Source organism: Scyliorhinus torazame, chromosome 16, assembly GCF_047496885.1.
Source record: "Scyliorhinus torazame isolate Kashiwa2021f chromosome 16, sScyTor2.1, whole genome shotgun sequence".
NCBI lineage: Eukaryota > Metazoa > Chordata > Chondrichthyes > Carcharhiniformes > Scyliorhinidae > Scyliorhinus > Scyliorhinus torazame.
Window position 1 is genome coordinate 181,756,263 of NC_092722.1, and position 24,470 is coordinate 181,780,732.

General features: G+C 51.1%; 1 protein-coding gene across 1 annotated transcript in view; it reads right to left on the reverse strand.

Annotated features, from left to right (window-relative positions):
- cfap58 (cilia and flagella associated protein 58) overlaps positions 1 to 24,470 on the reverse strand; it is a 282,899-nt gene that overhangs the window by 235,425 nt on the left and 23,004 nt on the right. Inside the window, exons 4-7 of the mRNA XM_072479551.1 lie at positions 21,706 to 21,862; positions 9,483 to 9,677; positions 6,276 to 6,413; positions 1,603 to 1,762 (exon numbers count right to left, since the gene is read on the reverse strand). Of these exons, the coding sequence (XP_072335652.1) occupies positions 1,603 to 1,762; positions 6,276 to 6,413; positions 9,483 to 9,677; positions 21,706 to 21,862 (650 nt within the window). The remainder of the gene's footprint in view (positions 1 to 1,602; positions 1,763 to 6,275; positions 6,414 to 9,482; positions 9,678 to 21,705; positions 21,863 to 24,470) is intronic.

Here is a 24,470-nt window from a genome sequence, read left to right on the forward strand (position 1 = left end):
TTTACTCGGTCTGGACTCCCCGCGTCCTTATTAAACTGGCGATGAGGAGTAAACTGGTTTGCTGTCGACTCTGCGACCTGCTCAGTTGAGCCACCTCCCTGGTTTTCTGGACCCAGGTTTGGACTTCTTTGACTCGCCATGCCTCTGTTTGGGCGGTTAGATGCATTTGATGCCGATGTTGAAGACTGGAACCAATACACTGAACAAATGCGTTATTACTTCCGGGCCAACAATATCACTGAGAACAAGCACCAGACGGTCATACTATAGCTGGCCTGTGAACCCCATATGTTTGTATTCCCAGGTGCCCGGCGACGCCGGATATGCAATTACAGCCTGAAATTGGTAACCCGATGTTGAGTCTGGAAAACGACGAATCGAAAGATGAGACACTGTTTCTCGAGCACGCGTTGAGCTTAACTAGACCACTGAAGTAGGCTGAGGACAGAGAGGTCAACGTGGAGAATTAAAATGGCAGGCCAGTGGAATTTGGGGTCATGCTTCTGTAATGAACGAGGTGTTTCGCAAGGCAGGCACTCAATCCGTGTTTAGTCTCCCAACGTAGACCCAACCGCAACGTTTTCTTTTATTAGTAAGAAGTCTTACAACACCAGGTTAAAGTCCAACAGGTTTGTTTCAAATCACTAGCTTTCGGAGCACTGCTCCTTCCTGAGGTGAATGAAGAGGAGGAAGGAGCAGTGCGCCGAAAGCTAGTGATTTGAAACAAACCTGTTGGACTTTAACCTGGTGTTGTAAGACTTCTTACTGTGCTCACCCCAGTCCAATGCTGGCATCTCCACATCATGGCTTCTTTTATTAGTTCAGGGGATGTGGGCGTCACTGGCTCGGCCAGCATTTGTTGCCCATTTGTGGTTTCCTAGGCCCATTAAGAGGGCAGTCTGGAGTCACATGTAGGCCGGACCAGGTAAGGGTGGCAGATTTCCTTCCCTAAAGGACTTTGGTGAACAGGTGGATTTTTAGGACAATCGACAATGGTGCCGTGGTCATCATTTGTGCTTTTAATCCGGATTTCTTTTACTGAATTAAAGTTTTGCTATCTGACGTGGTGGGATTCGAATACGGGTCCCCAGAGCATTACCCTGGGTCTCTGACTAGTCCGGTGACAACACCATTATGCCACTACCCCCCTTTAAGCAGTGAATTTATGCACTGAGAGTGCCATTGTAAAGGTTAGGGAGGCAAGTTTGCCTCACTCAATACAGTTGACAAGCCTGTAATGTTCCTTGTATTGTTCTCCAAGATAGCCAAAGTCGTAGTGTTTACAAAGAACATTGAGCTATATATTTAAACCAGTTTATTTTACGCTACTTGAAAGGTTCGCACACTCTACTGAGTAACAGCTAACAAAATAATAGTATTGAATCTATGTTACAGTAATTAATTATCTCTCTCTAATACAACCAACACGCTAACTCAACCTCACACTATCCTTCTCCATCAGCTTCACCCAGAATGCTTAGAGACGCAGCATTTTATAAGACTACTCAGGGATGCCATCTAGTGTTGATATACATGAACATCATCTTGTTAACCCTTTACTCTCCTTAGATTATACATATCATTCCAAAGCTGAGTCCCTACCTTTCTCCATCGAAGTAGTGAGATTCTTCAAGGTTTCCCGCTGGTGGTCAAGCTCCAGTTTCTGATCCTCAGTCTGGTGTAACCTACGCTGCAACACCTCCCTCACTTTGGTCAACTTGACAACATCATGGCGCAACTGATTCACATCTTCCTCTTTGGTCTAGATCAAATGACAGCAGCGTAATTATTTGAACAAGCCGTTTGCAAAGAGGTCAGATAGAATCTTTACTCCTTCCTACACAGTTGTTTCCCTCCATTTCTCCCAAAGGCCAAAACGCTCGATGGGCGATAATTCGGTCAAGCATTGAGATGGCCACGGCATGGATGGGGGTTTGTTTCAGCAGCAGATGGGCTGCCACAGGGCCAAAGTAGGCCAGGTTATGGAACTGCGGGTAAAAAGTCTTAATGGTGGAGGGTATCTAAGGCTGGAAGCTCAGCTCGAGTGGATCAGGGGCTGGTTTAGCACACTGGGTTAAATCACTGGCTTTGAAAGCAGACCAAGGCAGGCCAGCAGCATGGTTCAATTCCTGTAACAGCCTCCCCGAACAGGCGCCGGAATATGGTGACTAGGGGCTTTACACAGTAACTTCATTTGAAGCCTATTTGTGACAATAAGCGGTTTTCATTTTCATTCATTTGGATACTGAACTTATGAACGGTCTGGTTCAGTCTGAGATAATAAAGGAAACACTTCAATTTTCAGCACTTCTCACAACTTCAGACCACCCCGATGCACTTCACAACCCATTAAGTGCTTTTTTAAGTGTAGTCATTATTGTAATGTAGTAAACATAGCAGCTAACTGCAGACAGAAAGTTCCCATAAGCAGCAATGTGATAATGACCAACAGATAGTTTGTTTTAATGATTTGGGTTGAACGATAAATATTCACCAAGCCATTAGTGGGACGACTCCCATGCTCTTCTTTTATGTATAATGCAATGGGATCTTTTACATCCACCTTTAAGAGGCAACAGGATCGCATTTGACACCTCGTCCAAAAAGCAGCACCTCTGACAGTGCAGCACTCCCTCAGAAAGGCAGCGGAATGTCAGTTTGGACCACCTGCTCACAATGGGGCAGCACGTTGGCACAGTGGTTAGCCCTGCTGCCTCACAGCACCAGGGACCCGGGTTTCATTTCGGGTGACTGTGTGGAGTTTGTACGTTCTCCCCGTGTCTGTGTGGGTTTCCTCCGGGTGCTCCAGTTTCCTCCTGCAGTCTAAAGATACATAGTTACACTCTTGTTCATATACATAGAACATATAGTGGAGAAGGAGGCCATTCAGCCCATCGAGTCTGCACCGACCCACTTAAGCCCGCACTTCGACCCTATCCCCGTAACCCAATAACCCCATCTAACCTTTTTGGTCACTAAGGGCAATTTATCATGGCCAATCCACCTAACCTGCATGTCTTTGGACTAGGATGAAACCGGAGCACCCGGAGGAAACCCACGCAGACACTGGGAGAACGTGCAGACTCCGCACAGACAGTGACCCAGCGGGGAATCGAACCTCGGACCCTGCCGCTGTGAAGCCAGTGCTATCCACTTGTGCTCCCGTGCTGCCCCAAACGATGTGCAGGTTAGGCGGATTGGACATGTTCAGTTGCCCCTTAGGGATGTGTAGGTTAGGTTAAAGGATTGTTGGGATAGGGCGGAGTGCTCTTTCAAAGGGTCAGTGCAGACTGGATGGATTGAAAGACTTCCTTCTGCACTGTAGAGATCAGGGGCGTCATTCTCCGACCCCCCGCCGGGTCGGAGAATGGCCGTTGGCCGCCGTGAATCCCGCCCCCGCCCCCGCCGAAGTCTCCGGTACCGGAGATTGGGCGGGGGCGGGAATCGGGCTGCGCCGGTTGGCGGGACCCCCCGCTCAATTCTCTGGCCCAAATGGGCCGTGTCCCTCCCAGAAATTGCCTGTCCCGCCGGCGTAAATCAAAGCTGGTATTTACTGGCGGGACCAGGCGGCGTGGGCGGGCTCCGGGGTTCTGGGGGGGGGCGCGGGGCGATCTGACCCCGGGGGGTGCCCCCACGGTGGCCTGGCCCGCGATCGGGGCCCACCGATCCGCGGGCGGGCCTGTGCCGTGGGGGCACTCTTTCCCTTCAGCCTCCGCCACGGCCTCCACCATGGCGGAGGCGGAAGAGACTCTCCCCACTGCGCATGCGCGGGAAACTGTCGGTGGCCGCTGACGCTCCCGCGCATGCGCCGCATTTCCGCGCTAGCTGGCGGGGCACCAAACGCCATTTCTGCCAGCTGGCGGGGCAACAAACGCCATTTCCGCCAGCTGGCGGGGCGGAAATCCCTCCGGCGTCGGCCTAGCCCCTCAATGTTGGGGCTCGGCCCCCAAAGATGCGGAGCATTCCGCAACTTTGGGCCGGCGCAATGCCCGTCTGATTGGCGCCGTTTTTGGCGCCAGTCAGCGGACATCGCGCCGTTGGGGGAGAATTTCGCCCCAGATCTATGATTCTATGGATCCCGGTATGGGGCTTTAACCAAAATCTTTCCGACTCAGAGGCAAGACGAGTTACCCACTGAGCCAGAACTGACAAGGGGTGGCTGTAGTGGTCAAGAGTATGGATGAATTGATGTCAAAATGAGTGAGTTTGTTGCAAGGCCCAAAAACCCTCTCCAATATTTAAATGGAGAAATCTGCCATTTAATCGCACCTGTTGTTTGTATGATTTTTATTTTCTCATACATTAATTCTCCAGGCATGAATGTGCTGGCAAGTCATTGTTAATTATTCATCCCAAGGTGCTCTGAAGGCATTAAGAGTTAGATCTCAATGTCGGTCACAAGTGACATTTAAGAGTCACTCGAGCGGAGACCAGGACAGACCTGAGAAACGTTTCACACTGTCGGGTAGATGCCAGTGTTGGAGCTGGACTGGAACAACCTGGCTCGAGGGATGGCTAGTTCTGGAGCACAGGTCTTCAGCACTACAGCCAGGTTGTTTTCAATCTCATCGCCTTTAGCTGTAGCCATAAACTGATTTGTTTCTTGAGGTTATGTGGACGGGTCAATTACTAGGGGGCATAGGTTTAAGGTGAGAGGGGCAAGGTTTAGAGTAGATGTACGAGGCAAGTTTTTTACGCAGAGGGTAGTGGGTGCCTGGAACTCGCTACCGGAGGAGGTAGTGGAAGCAGGGACGATAGGGACATTTAAGGGGCATCTTGACAAATATATGAATAGGATGGGAATAGAAGGATACGGACCCAGGAAGTGTAGAAGATTGTAGTTTAGTCGGGCAGCATGGTCGGCACGGGCTTGGAGGGCCGAAGGGCCTGTTCCTGTGCTGTACATTTCTTTGTTCTTTGTTCTTTGTTGGAATCAAATTGGTTAAAGGCTGGCATTTGTGATGTCAGGAACCTCAGGAGGAGACCAAGGCCAATCATGCACTCAACACATGGCAGAAGATAGTTGCAAACGGGTTCAGCCTTTTCTTTTTTCACTGTTGCTGCGCTCTGCCATCATTGAGGATGAGCATGATCATGGGGCCTCTTGAGTTTAACTAGTAGGGATTAGTTTATTCAAATCCACTGCCATTCGCATCTGGATTCAGCAAGACTACAGAGCTTTGAGCCATACTGTTTAGCTCTGTCTATCATATGCGTCTGCTGTTTAGCATTCATATAGTCCTGATATTGCTTCGCCAGGTTGGCACCTCATTCTCACTTATGCCTAGTGTGCTCTTGGCATGCTCTTCTCCAATCTCATTGAACCAGGTTGGTGACCTGCCTCAATGGTAATGATAAAGCGAGATACATACCAGGCGTTAAGATTACAGACTATGGGGCGGTATTCTCTCCCCCCCCCCACGCCGGATGGGAGAATCGCCGGGGCGCCGCGCCATGCCGCCCCGACACCCGCACGCAATTCTCCCACCCCCACCCCCCCCCCCCCCCCCCCGAAACCAGCGCCGCGAGAGTCGCGCCGGGCCGCTCGGAGAATCGCCGCAAACAGCGAGCAGCGATTCTCTGGCCCGTACGGGCCGACGATAAAAATGACAGTCCCGCCGGTGCCGTTCACCCCTGGTCGCTGCCGGCGGGAACTGTGCGGGAACGCTGGGGGGGGGGGCGGCCTGTGGGGGGGGGGGGGGGGCTCCTTCACCAGGGTGGGCCTCCGATGGGGTATGGCCCGCGATCGGGGCCCACCGATCTGTGGGCCGGCCTCTCCACCCCGGGCTTACCTCCTTCCGCGGCCGGCCCCAGAACCCCGGCGCCATGTTGGTGAGGGGCCAGCGCGCGTAAGAGGTGCCCCGCGCATGCGCAGGATGGAGCGGCCCAACTGCGCAAACGCAGGAATGAGCTGTCCCAACTGCGCATGCGCGTGTTGGCGCAGCGCCCATTTGGCGCCACGTAAGGAAGCTGGAGCGGCATGAACCGCTCCAGCGCAGTGCTGGCCCCCCGTGGGGGCCAGAATAGGTTGTGCCCGGGCCCTGTTCATGCCGTCGTGAAACGCGACGGCGTTCAGACGGCGCGGGCACTTAGTCCGGGGAGCAGAGAATCCCGCCCTGTGTTTTTACTGAATGATGTTTCAGATTTATAGTCAGCCTTTCAGACACCCAGCACAGGCATGATGAGACAATGACCTCCTCTGTGCTGTATGATTCTATGACGCACGACAGGTTTTATTCCATCTAGTCAGGTAATGGAGAGGAAATAGTACCTACTTTAAGATCCATTATCTTCTGTTGATTTTCTGAGGTCAGTTGTTCAGTGATTACAGCTTGTTGCTCATTCTCCTGCTGCAGCTTGATAAACTTGTGATGAAGTAGCTCCAAATCTTTTGAAGTTCTTTCATTCAAAATCTATCAGTGGAAAAAGAATAGCAATCAATTAAAATAAAAACTGAGTTGCACAGAATGAACATTCTGTTTAGAATAGATTGTAAGTTGCATTTCCTACGTTACAACAGTCATTAGATCTTTAAAAAATACTTTATTGGCTGTAAAGCTCTTGGGGACAGAGTGGTTATGAAAGGGTTTATATAAATTTAAGTCATTCTTTTATTAAATGGATTGCATTGAGAACTGGGTGCTGAAATGGGTTTTGTCTTTTGGGCCTAGGCTTCAATCCAGCCAAGACCATTGGGACAAAAGTCTTTTCAGTTGTGAAAATACCATGCGAAATGAGTCTGGCCCTCTCCCCTCACTGTGCAAGGGACCACAGCTCAAAACTCCCTGATATTGGCCCTAAGTTGTCAAATTCCATCCAATTCTGACCCAGATTTGATGGCCAGGTGACCTATCTCTATAATCTGTGCCCCCCAACGCTCTCTGAAACTGCTTTGCAGCAGAAACCAGAAATGCCATTGCAGAGCAGTGGAGGATATCTTTCTATGATTAAGTTGAGGCATGTTGTCGAGCAGAGTAAAATGCATTATACTCCTAAACTCTTTTTCCTGTATCTAACCTCGGAATACTCAATGCTGGGGCGAGATTCTCCGACCCCCCGCCGGGTCGGAGAATCGCCGGGGGCAGGCGTGAATCCCGCCTCCGTCGGTTGCCGAATTCTCGGCACCGGAGATTCGGCGGGGGCGGGAATCGTGCCGCGCCGCGCCGGCTGGTGGGCCCCACCCCCGCGATTCTCTGGCCCGGATTGGCCGAAGTTCCGCTGTTGGGATGCCTGTCCCGCCGGCGTGGATTAAACCACCTCTCTTACCGGCGGGACAAGGCGGCGCAGGCGGGCTCCGGGGTCCTGGGGGGGGCGCGGGGCGATCTGGCCCCGGGGGGTGCCCCCACGGTGGCCTGGCCCGCGATCGGGGCCCACCAATCTGCAGGCGGGCCTGTGCCGTGGGGGCACTCTTTTCCTTCCGCCTTCGCCACGGTCTCTACCATGCGCATACTCCCTCCACTGCGCATGCGCGGGGTGCTGTGAGCGGCCGCTAACGCTCCCGCGCATGCGCCGCCCGGCAATGTCATTTCTGCTCCAGCTGACGGGGCACTTCCGCCAGCTGGTGGGGTGGAAATCAGTCCGGCGCGGGCCTAGCCCCTCAACGTTAGGGCTCGGCCCCCCAAGATGTGGAGGATTCCGCACCTTTGGGGCGGCGCGATGCCCGACTGATTTGCGCCGTGTTTGGCGCCGGTTGGCGGACATCGCGCCGATACCGGAGGATTTCGCCCCAGGTTCTTGGCATCTGAAACAGAAATTAAACCCTCTCACCTTGGGGAGATCAACATGCACAAAAAGAAGAAAAAATTAAATGCTCTATTCCATTTTCTGGAGGGAACTTGTTCACAAGCCATCGACAAATCTATCGCTTTATAAAAAGAATCAGTCTGACATTTGCCCTATTGATGTTGGGAAAAATTTGTCTTAATTACCTTCTGTTCAAAAATTAAGGAGAGAGAGAAAGTAAAGTACTGAAAATTGGCAAAGCTGTAACTTCTGTGAATAGATAGGATGCAAAAGCGGAAAGAAAAGACCAAATAAATGCATAAGAGTCAGAGGAGAAAGGAAAGAAGATGGAATCAGAGGGGTGGAGAGTGAGAGGAGTGGAGATGTTGAATACAACAATTAGTAGAGGGGGGTCCTTTAAAATATTAGCTAAAATATACTTGAAAATAAAATGATTCTTGAAAATTATTGAATTTGTAGAAATATGAGTAAGTTATAAAATTGGCTAAACTTTTGAATCCTGTCCATGACTGTCTCAAATGTTGCGAAAAATATACTGCAAGTAAGCAATATGAGGGTACATTGAGCGAGTTTGAAACAATCTCGTAACTGAGACCATACGTGACTTAGGGAGTTTGAATGTGGGGCAAGAATCGCAGGATAGATAATTAATTTGGAGTAATTGATTAATGTCTAATTAACCAATCGCCTGTTAAGTGACAGACACTTTCCTGAACGAATCAAGGGGTTCTCAGCTGAGAATTTGAACCAATAAAACTAAGTAAGGGGCTAAACCCAGATAAGGATTCCCTTAAGAATGTGATCCGTTTGACTGATTAGAGAGAATAATTTTAGCCTCTGGAGATCCTTGACGTATTCGTGAAAATTACTTTTAAAAAGGTCTTTTGTTGAAATGACTTTTAATTTGTAAATCTGGAGTGTCTATTATTTTGAAATTTTTGCTTTCACTCTTCAGTGTCTCAAGGACATTTCAACGTACTCACAGAAAAGTTTTTTGATTTAATTTTGTGAAAATGTACCAAATGAATTCTTAAAGAAATCAACAGTGTTTCATATGCCTATTCAACCGGACTGAGACCTTATCTATGAGCAAGGGATAAGGAGCATCTTACTGGGGAGGAGAGATAAGACAAGAGAAGATTTCTAAACAGAAAAAGGAAAAGAGAGGAGGGAGAAGAAAGAGGAGCATCATAAGAGAGTGAACAGAGGAGAGTTAGAGGAGGGGGAAAGGAAAAGAAGAGGAGAGAAGGTAACTGTGCCACAATGTGACCAAAGAGCTATGGTATTTGCTGCCCTCGTGAATTATTGCAAAGTTGGGAAAAGAACAGTTCCATTTGCATGTCATCAAGGACCTGGAGAAATTACTCATCACCAATCTCTCATGACAGTACAAGGATTAGTCACTGAAAATAAAGCTCTTTGTAATCATTCTATGTGAAGAGTGGCACAATATGGGTTATTTTTGTATTCAAAAGCTTATCTATTTGGACATTTTTGCACCAGATGTGTCTAGAGTACAGCCAGTGCCCATAATTATTGATGTGAGACAATCCTTTCCAGGTGGTTTCGCTGATGGGGCATTACCCTATTGTTCTGTCTGCACTGCTACTCTGCCCATGAATACACTGCACCTATGCCAAAAGCATAGTCCAAGTGCATACCCCTGATTCATATCCTCCATATCTCTGATTAGTTAGTCTGAAGGTTGCAATATTACTGGGAGATTGTGTTCTGGTTACCTTTTGTTCCTTGAGCTGCAGATCTAATTTCTGATAGTCATCTTTATTCTTTTGCTGCTGTACCATCAGTGATTTGATCTCAGCTTGATTATCGTCCAGTTCTCCCTTCAAACGCGTCAGTTCTTTCTGCAACTTCTCCTTCCGTCGCATCTCTCGGGCAATCTCATTCTCTCGCATCTGTATATCATGCTGAAGCTACAGTCAAAAAATTGGTGTAGGGTAATGGGCATCGAAAGGAACATGTGTTAGAGCTTTGAGGGAAAACATGCCCAATGAAGGCTAAAGAATTGTCTTTAATAATCGAATAATTAATGCCACAAGAAGTATAGACATTTCAGTGCACAACAATAAGTAGTCTCTTTTCAAAGTTTGAAGAATTTTTCTTTACTTTCCCATGAGAATATGCCTTTTAATAAATAGTTTTCTATTAATATTAGATTTCAAAATCTACAATAATTTATTTTTTCAGTTCTACCCCACTAAACTGCAAGTTACTTAGAGTTCAGCAACTTAAGAACATTTTTATTTTACAATCGTAGTCAATAGACTCTTTAAAAAAATTCTTTCAATTTTAACCAAATGCATTCTGTTGTGAATATCTTCATAATTTTTTCGAGGGGTAACTGTTAATTTTGGGAATATAACTTTTAGGTCGGAGATGAAATTGTTAAATAGAAGATAAATGGAAAATCTGATTAAGAATCTGGTAAACAACCGCGAGTATGGGTTAATTACATTTAAAAGGTAACTTGTATTTATCTTGCGAATTCAAAGTTGGTAGTGAGAGTATTTGAAAAACCAATCTCTAAGACTGCAATGGAGCCAGAGGGTGAAATCTTCGGTACTGACATCTCCGTTCGATGGCAGGCTCAGAACTGAGAGTCATTCCTGTTGGGAGGGGTTGGGATGTGGAATGGTTGGTGCTCACAGAAATCTTGCCGCTGGTCAGCTCCTTAAACATGCATATATGAGGCACTCACTGGTTCTAAAAGCAGAGAAGTCGCCATCCCTGATATTATCCCATGAGCACCACAGGTGAAGTACTATGCTTTCCATATTTCCCCAGCCATTGCTCCACCCTTCCCTGCTAACCTTTCCTCCCTTCTGTGGTGATATACATCACTTTAATGTACATACACTACACCTAGCTAGACACTAGAGGGAGCACCAGAGACATGACACACAGACAGTCAACCAATAGGTCAGTAAGATAGGACACAACCAATGGGCATTCAAGATACACACAGAGGTGATACTACCACAGGAGGGCATTACACCAACCCATATAAAAGGACACAGTACACATGCTCAGTCTCTTTCCAGTGGAGACACTCAGTGAGTACAGACACAGGGTTGATTGAACATCACACCCACCATGTGGATTGTAGCAGACTGGTTAGTTAGTCTGAGTAGCTACAGCAGGATTAACAGGAGAGTCGAATCCAAGTAGGAGAATAGTTAACAGTTTAATCAACGTGTGAAAGCTATCTCCAAGTCTGAACCTTCCTTTGTCAGAGTGCACATCAAGGAAGCAGCTTATGCTACGTCAAGAGCACAACAAAACACCTTCCTTTATCATCTTCCATGCAACTTGCAGTATCACCATGCGGTCTCAAGCATAAGCTAACATTTACAGATGCTCCCGAACGAAGACTGTGCAGCAGCAACTCAACATTAACCAGGGAAGAAGTCTCCCTTGTCAAATGCACGCCACTTGTATACAATCATAAAAGTGAATGTTCTGATTTCTCGCTGGTGGTGAATTTAATTTGATAGGGGAAGGAAAAGCGCTTCCGTCATTGTTTGAGGCATTGTTCTGAGGAATGTATCATCGAATGGCTGTCACTTATGAATAATTTATATCACTAAGAAACATGATTGTCTTCTCTTCCAATTCGCTGCATCCACCAAGAAACCCCCATTAACTCTTAGTGTTGGGTGGGGTTACTGGGTTATAGGGATAGCCCTTAGTATTGGGTGGGGTTACTGGGTTATAGAGATAGCCCTTAGTGTTGGGTGGGGTTACTGGGTTATAGGGATAGCCCTTAGTGTTGGGTGGGGTTACTGGGTTATAGGGATAGCCCTTAGTGTTGGGTGGGGTTACTGGGTTATGGGGAAAGGGTGGAGGTGTGGGCTTGGGTAGGGTGCTCTTTCAATGAGCTGGTGCAGACTCGATGGGCCAAATGGCTGCCTTCGGCACTGTAAATTCTATGATTCTATGATAACTCACCTTTAAAGTCCCGATAACAGAATTACTACAGGTCATACCGACGTCCAGAAACTGGGGCGAAATTCTCCATAATCGGCGCGATGTCCGCCGACCGGCGCAAAAAACGGCGCAACTCAGTCCGGCATCGCGCCGCCCCAAAGGTGCGGAATCCTCCCCCCCCTTGAGCGGCCGAGCCCTAACCTTGAGGGGCTAGGCCCGTGCCGGACTGATTTCCGCCCCGCCAGCTGGCAGAAAAGGCCTTTGGTGCCCCGCCAGCTGGCGCGGAAATGACATTGCCGGGCGGCACATGTGCGGGAGCGTCAGCGGCCGCTCACGGCATCCCCGCGCATGCGCAGTGGAGGGAGTCTCTTCCGCCTCTGCCATGGTGGTGACCGCGGCGAAGGCGGAAGGAAAAGAGTGCCACCATGGCACAGGCCCGCCCGCGGATCGATGGGCACCGATCGCGGGCCAGGCCACCGTGGGGGCACCCCCCGAGGCCAGATCGCCCCGCGCCCCCCTCAGGACCCCGGAGCCCGCCCACGCCGCCTTGTCCCGCCGGTAAGAGAGGTGGTTTAATCTACGCCGGCGGGACAGGCATCCTAGCAGCGGGACTTCGGCCCATTCCGGCCGGAGAATCGCCGGGGGGGGGGCCGCCAACCGGCGCGGCGCGATTCCCGCCCCCGCCGAATCTCCGGTGCCGGAGAATTCGGCAACCGCCGGGGGCGGGATTCACGCCAGCCTCCGGCGATTCTCCGACCCGGCGGGGGGGGGGTCGGAGAATCTCGCCCCAGATTTCCAGCCTCAGACCAAATTAAATTTCTCTGCCTGCCATACTTCCTGCTGCTGGTAGGATCAAAGATTCCACCAGAAGGTCTATCTTTACCTCAATAAAAGATTTATGTTGTTCTCAAATGAAAAGAAGCTGGGTGCATTTTGCAAACATGGGGGGCGGGATTCTCCAATCCCACGGAAAGGTGTCCACGCCGTCGTAAACGGGCACTCACGGGACTAATTCTGGCCCCTACAGGGGGCCAGCACGGCGTTGGAGCGGTTCATGCCGCTCCAGCTGCCGATCCCGGCGTGAACTGAGCGCTGCGGGATCCGCACATACGCAATTGCGCCTTCCACGCCGAGGTCCCGCCGGCCCAGAGCAGGTTAGAACGACGCTAGCGGGACTCAGCTCTTTTATTACGCCCGCTCGACCCATCCGGGCTGGAGAATCAGCGGGCCAGCCGCGTAGAGCGGACCGCGACGTGCCAACCACGCCGGCGCCAATGGTGCCGATTCTCCGCTCTAATCGCTTGCCAGCGTCGGCGCGGCGTGGCCCGTTCACGGGGATTCTCCAGCCCGGCCAGGGCTGGGAGAATCCCGCCCGGGGTTTCTTGGTGGACTCAGCAAGTCGGGAGAGAAGACAATCATGTTTCTTAGAGATATAAATTACTCATAAGTGACAGTCACTCACTGATTCATTCCTCAGGGCAATGCCTTGAATAATCAGGTTCAAACTGCCTGGTTTAAATTTCAAATAATGCAGCCATCATTAACTGGTGCATTCGCCATGGCAACACCTCTACCAGTCCGCAAACTCTTCTCATACAGTATAAATTGTTGTTTTCCCCTTGTACTAGTATTCTTGTGAAGTGTCCTGATGAGTGCTGGACGAAAAGCTTCTTTCAGCAGTGCCTTTTTTACTTCAATCAGTTGTTCAGAGTCTGAGATTTTGTAATTAGTTGTGATTAATTGGAAGGAATTAACTTTGACAGTTTGATCCATTTGTTTGCTGAGTGCTGTCTTACCATCATGGCCTATTACCTTGTCAGGGCCTGTCAATTCTATGACCCTCTTTTACGTGGTATCCCAAAACTCTGTTTCAGATAGTCTTATATGATGCCTCAGTGCTCTACGGAGTTTCTCCATAACCTCAGTCACGATCAAAGCTCGTCTCCCATTATGTAAAATATTCAAATATGCAAAAAAAAGTGGCACTAATTGTAATACCTTCTAGAACAGCAGTACTATTGCACAGAACAGAAGGCAATTTGGGATTTCACCAATAGGCACTACATCCGTGAACCATCTGGATTGAATTATTTGCATGAATTGCCCATGCCAGGGCATTTGTCAACTTTCAGTCTGGTTAAACAGCTAAACTTTTACGCAGCAGTTCACCGATTCCTTTCACGAAGTCCATTGCTGAAAGGAATTTCAGTTGCAGTATTTATGACCATGATGTTCATATTTTCACATCCGTTTCTGCATTCATCATTGGCAAAATTCTCACCAAGGCCCTGTACAGTTGCAGTAAAACTCCCTCCTTACTTTTCTATTTTATTCCGCTTGCAATAAATGCCAACTATCCATTTGTCTTCTGAGGCACTTGCCAGAGCTGCATACTAACGTTTTGTAATTCATGGATCAGGACATGCAAATCCCTCTGTACCATCGAGTTCTGCAATCTCTTTCCATTTAGCTACCCGCCATTATGCTTTTCAATTCTTCCTGCCAAAGTGGACAAGTTTGCACCTGCACCTTTTAGCAGGGTTCTTAATGTTTGATCAATAGAGTGAGCAAACTGTCTATGTAACTTTCAGACAATCCTCTCTCTGATTCGTATCACCTGATGCCAGTAATATTTGTCGTACACTTTGATTTGTTAAGGGGATATAATCATATCCTGACTGTGTAAACTCCAGACCATCTGACTTTCCCAAAATAATTGCGTTATCATGCTCTATGTCGAGTTGCATTTGTGTCTATTTCATAGGTTTAGTCAACGGCATAGATATCTCAGCAAGGACTGCATCAATACTTACAAATTGGCTTACTCCAGCTATTACATGGAGCTACAACTCTCTCTAGTGACCTCAACGTATTGTCATCATCGAGCCCAAAGCAAAGAGTCCTTTTATACTCCTTAACCTTGCATCGATCCTCGCTACTTATTGAATGAAGATCTGGGGCGGGATTCTCTGCAATCGGCGCGATGTCGGCCAACCGGCGCCAAAAACGGCGCGAATCAGTCCGGCATCGCGCCGCCACAAAGGTGCGGAATTCTCCGCATCTTGAGGGGCCCAGCCCTCACCTTGAGGGGTTAGGCCCGCACCAGACTGATTTCCACCCCCCCCCCCCCCCCAGCTGGCGGGAAAGGCCTTTGGTGCCCCGCCAGCTGGCGTGGAAATGACTTTGGCGTGTGGCGCATGCGCGGGAGCGTCAGCGTGCGCTCACGGCATCCCCGCGCATGCACAGTGGAGGGGGTCTCTTCCGCCTCCGCCATAGTGGAGACCATGGCTAAGGCGGAAGGAAAAGAGTGCCCCCACGGCACAGGCCTGCCCGCAGATCGGTGGGCCCCGATCGCGGGCCAGGCCACCGTGGGGGCACCCCCCGGGGCCAGATCGCCCCGCGCCTCCCCCAGGACCCCGGAGCCCGCCCGCGCCACCTTGTCCCGCCGGTAAGAGAGGTGGTTTGATTCTCGCCGGCGGGACAGGCATTCCAGCAGTGGGACTTCGGCCCATCGCGGGCCGGAGAATCGCCGGGGGGGGCGCGCCAACCGGCGTGGCGCGATTCCCACCCCCGCCGAATATCCGGTGCCGGAGAATTCGGCAACCGGCGGGGGCGGGATTCACGCCAGCCCCCGGCGAGCCGGGTCGGAGAATCCCGCCCATTATACCCAATCTGTTCCATATTCTGTTGAAGCTCAAGCACTATCTTGTACCACACAGTTAAATGAGACGACAACCACCATACTCATCACAGTATTAAACTTTCTTGTAACCAACATAACTTGTTCAGATTACCCTCTCCCCCTTTCTCAGAACTCTCTTTAATCATGTGTCATTTTGAGGACTCTTCCACTTTGGGCCGGTCATCGCATATTGATAATTCGAATCACATCTCAAGCACCGACTAACCGTTCCTTGGGGTGAACTTCATTCACCCGTTATTTTTGGTCCAATTTTGTCTTCTGCTATAATAGACAGATTTTCTAAAGGTGCTTTCATCCTCATTCTGCCTGTCTTCAATCCTTCCATTGCATTGGCGTCTAGCTCCACTATCTTGATCATTTAAAAATCTGGCAATCATTGAGTATTTTATCCTCTGTGTTCCTGTGCAATGTCTCATATGTTCCACGAAGACTGAAGGAATTTTAAATTCAGCAGACATCTGACCCAACAGGATTTCCTTCTCTGTGAGCCGAACGCCAGTTAGAACCAGTTGACGGTGCGTCTTAACACACCACTTGGTTTCCAAATTCTCCGACCCACCGAATTCTCCGGCGCCTGGGATTTGGCGGGGGCGGGAATCGCGCCGCGCCAGTCGGCGGCCGCTAGCAGCGCCCCCCCCCCCCCGGCGATTCTACTGCCCGCGATGGGCCGAGTGCCCGCCTGTTTTCGGCGGGTCCCGCCGGCGTACATTAGAGTAGGTACTTACCGGCAGAACCTGGTGGCACGGGCGGCCCGGGAGGTGCCCCCACGGTGGCCTGGCCCACGATCGGGGTCCACCAATCCGCGGGCGGGCCTGTGCCATGGGGGCACTCTATTCCTCCGCATCGGCTGCTGTGATCCTCCGCAATGGCCGACGCGGAGATGATCCCCCCTGCGCATGCGCTGGGATGATGCCAGCACACGCTGGCGCTCCCGCGCATGCGCCAACTCGCGCCGGCCGGCGGAGGCCCTTCGTCGTCGGTTGGCGTGGCGCCAAGCCCCTTCTGCGCCAGCCGGCGGGGAGCAAACCGCTCCGGCTCCGGCCTAGCCCCTGAAGGTGGGGTGGTTTCCTTTCCTTCGGGGCGGCCCGATGCCGGAGTGGTTCACGCCACTCCTTCGCTCCGGAGTTGCCCACCCGCCGGTTCGGGGAGAATCCCGCCCATGAAATTCTGACAATGCCTCAAAGGCATTTAACAGATCATCTTTCTTGTAGATTTCATTCAATTATTGTAGGTCAAAACCTTCATCACCATCCTAGTGAACCGGGCAGCACGGTGGCGCAGTGGGTTAGACCTGCAGCCTCACGGCGCCGAGGCCCCAGCTTCGATCCCGGCTCTGGGTCATTGTCCGTGTGGAATTTGCACATTCTCCCCGTGTTTGCGTGGGTTTCGCCCCCATAACCCAAAAATGTGCAGGGTAGGTGGATTGGCCACACTAAATTGCCCCTTAATTGGAAACAAAATGAATTGGGTACCATCCAAGTGAAGGGCTTCCATCTCACACAAAACTTTAGATTTTACTTCCATCAGATGCTCACGGACACTCACCTTGCATTCTGCCAGGAGCATTCAGCTCCTGACTTCATCGACAAGATGCAATCACCAAGGATCTTTTGACAGCACCTTCCAAACCCACAATGGCTACCATCTAGAACAGGATTGTCCAACCTGCAGCCTGTGAAGTCTCTCTATGTGGCACACAGAGTGCTTGAAGGTTTCTGCAGAGACTCGTCTTGAGCCTATCAGCAACAAACATTGGAGAGAACCAGACTGCGATTGGAGGAGCAGCAAACACTGGCAACTGTGAGTATATAATGATAAAGACAGAGGCGCTGGAGCACCTGGACATCTGCTCAGCCCGTTTTCCCATAGTCCTGGCCACTTGCCCCCAACTCCAATTACCTGGTCAGCTTCCCTGTGCTATGGCACAGCTCTGGCCCCTTCCCCCAGCTCCTGCTGTTTTTCCTGATACCTCCATGTTCTCCTACATCGCCCAGCATCGCCCCACTTCTCCCAGCATTCCCCGCTTCCCCATCATTTCCCTGCTTGCCGCTGAGTTCCCCGCTATTCTCAGCATTCCCCCGCTTCCCCACCATTCCCCTCAGAGTTCTCTCCCGCTTGTCCCGGAGTTCCACAATTCTCCAGAGTTCTGCCGCTTTGCCCGACGATCCGCCACTTCCCCCAAATCCCCCAGAGATCTCTCACTTTTTCCATAGTAAGAAGCCTTACAACACCAGGTTAAAGTTCAACAGGTTTGTTTCGAATCACTAGCTTTCGGAGCACTGCTCCTTCCTCAGGTGAATGAAGAGGTGGGTTCCAGAACCATGAGCGAAATTCTCCATCCCGCCCTGCCACATTTCTGCCCCGACCCGCCGGCGGGATGCTCCGTTACACCGGCCGGTCAATGGGGTTTCCCATTGTGGGGCAGCCCCACGCCGTCGGGAAACCCCCAGGCGCCGGCAAAACGGAGACTCCCGCCAGCGGAGAATGACGCCCCATATGTATACACAGAGTCAAAGATGCAAGACGATACTTTGAATGCGAGTCTTTGCATTTGCAGGTAATTAAATCTTTACAAGTCCAGACTGGACAGAGGGATAATCACAGGTTAAAGAGGTGTGAATTGTCTCAAGCCAGGACAGTTGGTAGGATTTCGCAAGCCCAGGCTAGATGGTGGGGGGTGAATGTAATGCGACATGAATCCAAGGTCCCGGTTGAGGCAGTACTCATGTGTGCGGAACTTGGTTATATGTTTCTGCTCGGCGATTCTGTGTTATTGCGCGTCCTGAAGGCCGCCTTGGAGAACGCTTACCCAGAGATCAGAGGCTGAATGCCCTTGACTGCTGAAGTGTTCTCCGACTGGAAGGGAACATTCCTGCCTGGTAATTGTCGCGTGATGTCCGTTCATCCGTTGTCGCAGCGCCTGCATGGTCTCGCCAATGTACCACGCTTCGTGACATCCTTTCCTGCAGCGTATGAGGTAGACAACGTTGGCCGAGTCGCACGAGTAAGTACCACGTACCTGGTGGGTGGTGTTCTCACGTGTAATGGTGGTACCCATGTCGATGATCTGGCACGTCTTGCAGAGATTGCCACGGCAGGGTTGTGTGGTGTCGTGGTCGCTATTCCGAAGACTGGGTAGTTTGCTGCAAACAATGGTTTGTTTGAGGTTGTGCGGTTGTTTGAAGGCAAGTAGTGGGAGTGTGGGGAAGACCTTGGCAAGATGTGGAGAAGTCTGGACCGTCCAATCCTTCCCCGGAGCGGAGAAACTACGACATCTTCTTCGCAGCCTGCAACACGTCATCGATGAAGACGAACATCGTTCCAAGGTCATCTCCACACCCCCACTACTTGCCTTCAAACAACCGCACAACCTCAAACAAACCATTGTTTGCAACAAATTACTCAGCCTTCAGAACAGCGACCACGACACCACACAACCCTGCCATGGCAATCTCTGCAAGACGTGCCAGATCATCGACATGGGTACCACCATTACACGTGAGAACACCACCCACCAGGTACGCGGTACTTACTCGTGCGACTCGGCCAACGTTGTCTACCTCATACGCTGCAGGAAAGGATGTCCCGAAGTGTGGTACATTGGCGAGACCATGCAGATGCTGCAACAACGGATGAATGGACATTGCGCGACAATCGCCAGGCAGGAATGTTCCCTTCCAGTCGGGGAACATTTCAGCAGTCAAGGGCATTCAGTCTCTGATCTTTGGGTAAGCGTTCTCCAAGGCGGCCTTCAGGACATGCGACAACGCAGAATCACCGAGCAGAAACTTACAGCCAAGTCCTGCACACGTGAGTACGGCCTCAGCCGGGACCTTGAATTCATGTTGCATTACATTCACCCTCCACCATCTGGTCTGGGCTTGTGAAATCCTACCAACTGTCCTGGCTTGAGACAATTCCCGCCTCTTTAACCTGTGATTATCCCTCTCTCCAGTTGCCTCGCCTGGAACTGTAGACTTAATTACCTGCAAAGACTCACATTCAAAGTATCGTCTTGCATCTTTGACTCTGTGTATACATATACTTCTCCTGGCATTCCCCCACTTTCCATGATGTTCTCCCACTCCTGGCCAGAGTTCTACCACTTCTCCCGGAACTTCCCCATTCCTCCCGGAGATTTTGTGCAGGTTTTGGTGGGCTTTTCAGACTGCAGGAGGTGACCTGTAAGCAAGACTTGTTTTACTAAAGCTCCTGTTATTACTGTTACTGTTGTTCAGCTGAGTTATTGTCATTCTTAAACTTTTTTTACTTTAGAGTATCCAATTATTTTTTCCAATTAAGGGGCAATTTATCATGGCCAATCCACCTACCCTGTACATCTTTGGGTTGTGGGGGTGAGACCCACACAGACATGGGGAGAATGTGCAAACGGACAATGACTCGCGGTCGGAAGTGAACCCGGTCCTCGGCGGCAAAACTTTGTTATTTATTGATATAAAGATGTTCCTATTTTTAAACAATGCATTGAACTACCTACTTTGTGGTATCAAGTTACCACACCCTGCTTCTCCCGGCATTCCTCACTTCTCCCAGAGGTCCCTGGTAATCCCCGGATTCCGCCGCTTCTCCCAGTGTTCCGGCCTTCTCCTGGATTTCTGCCCTTCTGCCTGCAGCTCCTGCTTCCCCCAGAGTTCCCCCACTTTCCACAGAATCCTCCCTTCCCCCAGTTTTCCCCAGCTTCTCCCAGAGTTCCCCACTTTACCCCAGAGTTCCTCCGCTTCCCACGGAGTTTCCTCCACTAGCTCTGAGGCCGCCCAGTTCTCCCAGCATTCCTGCGCTTCCCCCAGAGATCCCCAGCTTCCCCCAGAGATCCCCAGCTTCTCCGCACATTTCCCCAGCTTCCCCTCCCAGTTCCCCCACTTCCCCCAGAGTTCCTCCCACTTTCCCCACAGTTCCACCGCTTTCCCCCACAGTTCCCCAGCTTCCCCACACAGTTCCCCAGCTTCCCCCAGAGTTCCACTGCTTTCCCCACAGTTCCACCGCTTTCCCCAGAGTTCTCCAGCTTCAACCCCCCCTTTTCCCCAGGTTCCCCCCACAGTTCCCCAGCTTCCCCCAGAGTTCCACCGCTTTCCACACAGTTCCACCGCTTTCCCCACAGTTCCCAGCTTCCACCCCCCAGTTCCCCAGCTTCCCCCCACAGTTCCCCTACTTTCCCCAGAGTTCCCCCACTTCCCCAGAGTTCTCCCATTGCCCCACGGAGTTCCATTCCCCCCCCCCCTTCCCCTGGAGTTCCCCCAGCATCCCCCCCCTGGTATTCCCCTACGTCTCCTGGAGTTTTCCCGCATTGCCCAGAGTCTTTCCGCATCTCCCGGTGTTCTCTCCCTTCTCCCAGCATTCTCTCCCTTCTGCCAGCATTCCCCCGCTGCTCACAGAGTTGCCCACCTTTCCCCGGTGATGCCCCGCTTCTCCTGGCGCCTTCAGTTTATCCCGGCATCTTCTCCTGGAGTTCTGTGCCCCCCCTTCCCCTTGCGTTCCCACGTTTCTCCCAGCATCCCCCACTTTTTCCGGTGTCCCCCCACTTTTCCCAGCACCCCCAGCTTCTCCCAGTGTACCACAGTCTATTCTGGCATTCCCCTGTGCTCCCCCCGTCCTCAGCGCTCCCCTCGCCGGGTACTCGTGTCCACTAGATCACTAGTCGTCAAGCCTTGTTCAGGTCTCTCTTCCGCCCTCTTCCATAGAGAATCAAAGGATTTGTCATGAATTCCATATTAACATATCATGGCACAATCACACACACACACACTGATGGACAGGTCGACGGACCAATCAACACACACGCAACATCACAGCCAATCACCAGTGAGAGCACACGCACTATAAAACAGGGAACACCACAGTTCCCGCTCATTCCACCAGGAGATAGCTCAGAGCACAGAGCTCACAGCGTGCCACTCAGACATACACCATGTGCTGAGTGCCTCACGAAGATAGTGCTAGGGCTGGGTCCACAAGTTAACTGGTGAAGTACGAACCACAGCCAGAAGTTAACAGTTGTTATTGTACAGAATAATAAAACAGAGTTGTACCATCTACAACCGTGTTGGTTCGTTTGTATATCGGAACACCCAACACGACATGATACATGACAGGATTTACGTAAAATACATTTTAAGAGCTCCATAATCACATCCAAAATGCTACCAAGTAGTAAAATTCCCATATTTTCTCCCACCAGAGGGTAAACGTAGGAACAACTGAATCTCAATGTAAAAGTATCATTGCTGGCAGGTTGAAACAAAAGAACTGAAGAGACATAAAACATCATCTGTCGAAAGCAGTCCATTACCAACCTGGGCCATGTTCTGATCAGCCTCATCCTTCAGACGCTCAAACTCTTGCTCATTGGCTGACAATTCTGTCACTTTATCCCGCAAGATGACCACTTCTTTGAGTAGTTCATCTCTATCTTTGGTCAGCTGCTCCTGGATTTTCAGCATATCATTAACACTGTATAACGCAAAACACAAAGGATTTCATTGCATTTCTAATAGAGACATGGAAAATAGGAGCTGGGGTAGACCATTCAGCCCCTCGAACCTGCTCCACCATTCAATATGTTCCCTATCTCAACACATTCCTCCTGCTCTCTCCCCATACCCCTCGATGCTTTTAGAGTCAAGGAATGCGATCTAACCTGCTCGTAACACCACACAAGATCTAACGCGATCTCACAAAATGTTGCAATGTAAATCCCGCACATTATGGGATCATATTTTGGCAAATCTGCATCTTAGAGCGAGGTAGCTAGTCTCACTTTAATATGCAGTTTCCCGAGGTACCTGAGAGGTTGGAATCGATCCTCTTTGCTTCAGAGACCTCGAGTAAGCCAATTCAGTACTGAAAAGGTTTTGAATAAAAACACCTTTGACCACAAGGCAATGAAGCAGTGGTCAGCATGTAATGTCCTCGAGACCCTCAGGGAAAAGGAGACTGTGGAGGATGTTGGACGGTTCCCTGAGCAGACTGTTTGAGCCATCTGGCAGAACGCCTCATCACCAGAACTTACAAACAAGCACCAAGACCTAGCTTGGCTGGTGGTGAGAAGGGCCCTCCCTGTCAGATTCTTCATGTACACCCGAAGGCTCAGTGCCGTTGCACGCTTCCCTCGGAGTGGCTGTGGGGGAAATTAGGCGGTCACCCACCTCCTTGTGGAATGTGCCTTTGCAAAGAAGGTCTGGAGAGAGATGCAGTGGTATTTGTCAAGGTTTATCCCGAGCAGCTCTGTGACACAGGACTCTGTGCTCTACGGACTGTTTCCAGGGACACACACCGAGACAAACATCAACTGCTGCTGGAAGGTCATCAACTCGGTGAAAGACGCTCTTTGGTCTGCCCGAAACTTGCTGATCTTCCAGTGCAAAGAGCTGTCCTCGACCGAGTGTTGCAGACTGGCACATTCCAAGGTCCAGGACTACGTGCTGAGGGACACACTCAAGCTTGGGGCAGCTGCCACCAAGACGCAAAGGGGAAAGACCACTGTGTAAGGTCTTACCAGCAAATGTACACCGAGGGGCGGGTAACAGTGTAAACCCCCCTCGATCTGGGTCATTAACACTCCAATGTATAAAAGGAACATGACAATGTAAGTGTTTAAGAAGGAATTGTAACGTAAAGAGCGATAGGTGTGTAAGGTTATCAAAATTGAATGGAAGAAAGTCAAGGGAATGTGTAACTCTGATGGAAATGTACAGTCAAGATAATTCAAAATGTTCTGTAATGTTTATGATAGATTTTATGAATAAAGTATATTTTTTGGAGAAAAAAAAACTGGGGCAAAATTCTCCCCCAACGGCGCGATGTCTGCCGACTGGCGCCAAAAACGGCGCCAATCAGACGGGCATCGCGCCGGCCCAAAGGTGCGGAATGCTCCGCATCTTTGGGGGCCAAGCCCCAACATTGAGGGGCTAGGCCGACGCCGGAGGGATTTCCGCCCCGCCAGCTGGCGGAAATGGCGTTTGTTGCCCCGCCAGCTGGTGGAAATGGCGTTTGTTGCCCCGCCAGCTGGCGCGGAAATGCGGCGCATGCGCGGGAGCGTCAGCGGCCGCCGACAGTTTCCCGCGCATGCGCAGTGGGGAGAGTCACTTTCTCCTCCGCCATGGTGGAGACCGTGGCGGAGGCGGAAGGGAAAGAGTGCCCCCACGGCACAGGCCCGCCCGCGGATCGGTGGGCCCCGATCGCGGGCCAGGCCACCGTGGAGGCACCCCCGGGGTCAGATCGCCCCGCGCCCCCCCCCAAGGACCCTGGAGCCCGCCCACGCCGCCTGGTCCCGCCGGTAAATACCAGCTTTGATTTACGCCAGCGGGACAGGCAATTTCTGGGTGGGACTTCGGCCCATCCGGGCCGGAGAATTGAGTGGGGGGTCCCGCCAACCGGCGCGGCCCGATTCCCGCCTCCGCCCAATCTCCGGTACCGGAGACTTCGGCGGGGGCGGGGGCGGGATTCACGGCGGCCAACGGCCATTCTCCGACCCGGCAGGGGGTCGGAGAATGACGCCCCTGGTCTCCACAAATGGGGACCATACGGGACGATACTCGTGGGGGTCTCCCAAGAGATCGGAGCCCGCAAGGTGCATGCCCTTTGGGGACGGTGGCACCCTGGCACTGCTGGTTCTACCTGGGTATCCTGGCTGGCAGTGCCACATGAGTGGCAGCCTGGCATTGCCAGGGTGTCAGTTTGGCACTGTCAAGGTGCCAAGCTGACATCTTGTGCGCGGTGGCGATCGAGCTGGGGTGCCCTCGCATAGTGAATGGTGGGTACTCACCTGAGGAAGGAGCAGTGCTCTGAAAGCTAGTGATTTGAAACAAACCTGTTGGACTTTCACCTGGTGTTGTAAGACTTCTTTCTGCGCTCCCATAGTGTGTTGGGGCTTGGGGGCGGGGGCTCCAGAGATCAGGAAGCCATTTAAAAATGGCGTTTCAATCTGTCGCCACACTGAAGAGTTCCGGTGAGCGTATGAGTCCTCTGTGCACAAAACGGGGCTATGTGTGGCCTTGGCTACGCGCTGAGGCCCCCGATCTAACCCAGGTGTCATTTTATAACATTGTGTTTCTCGGCA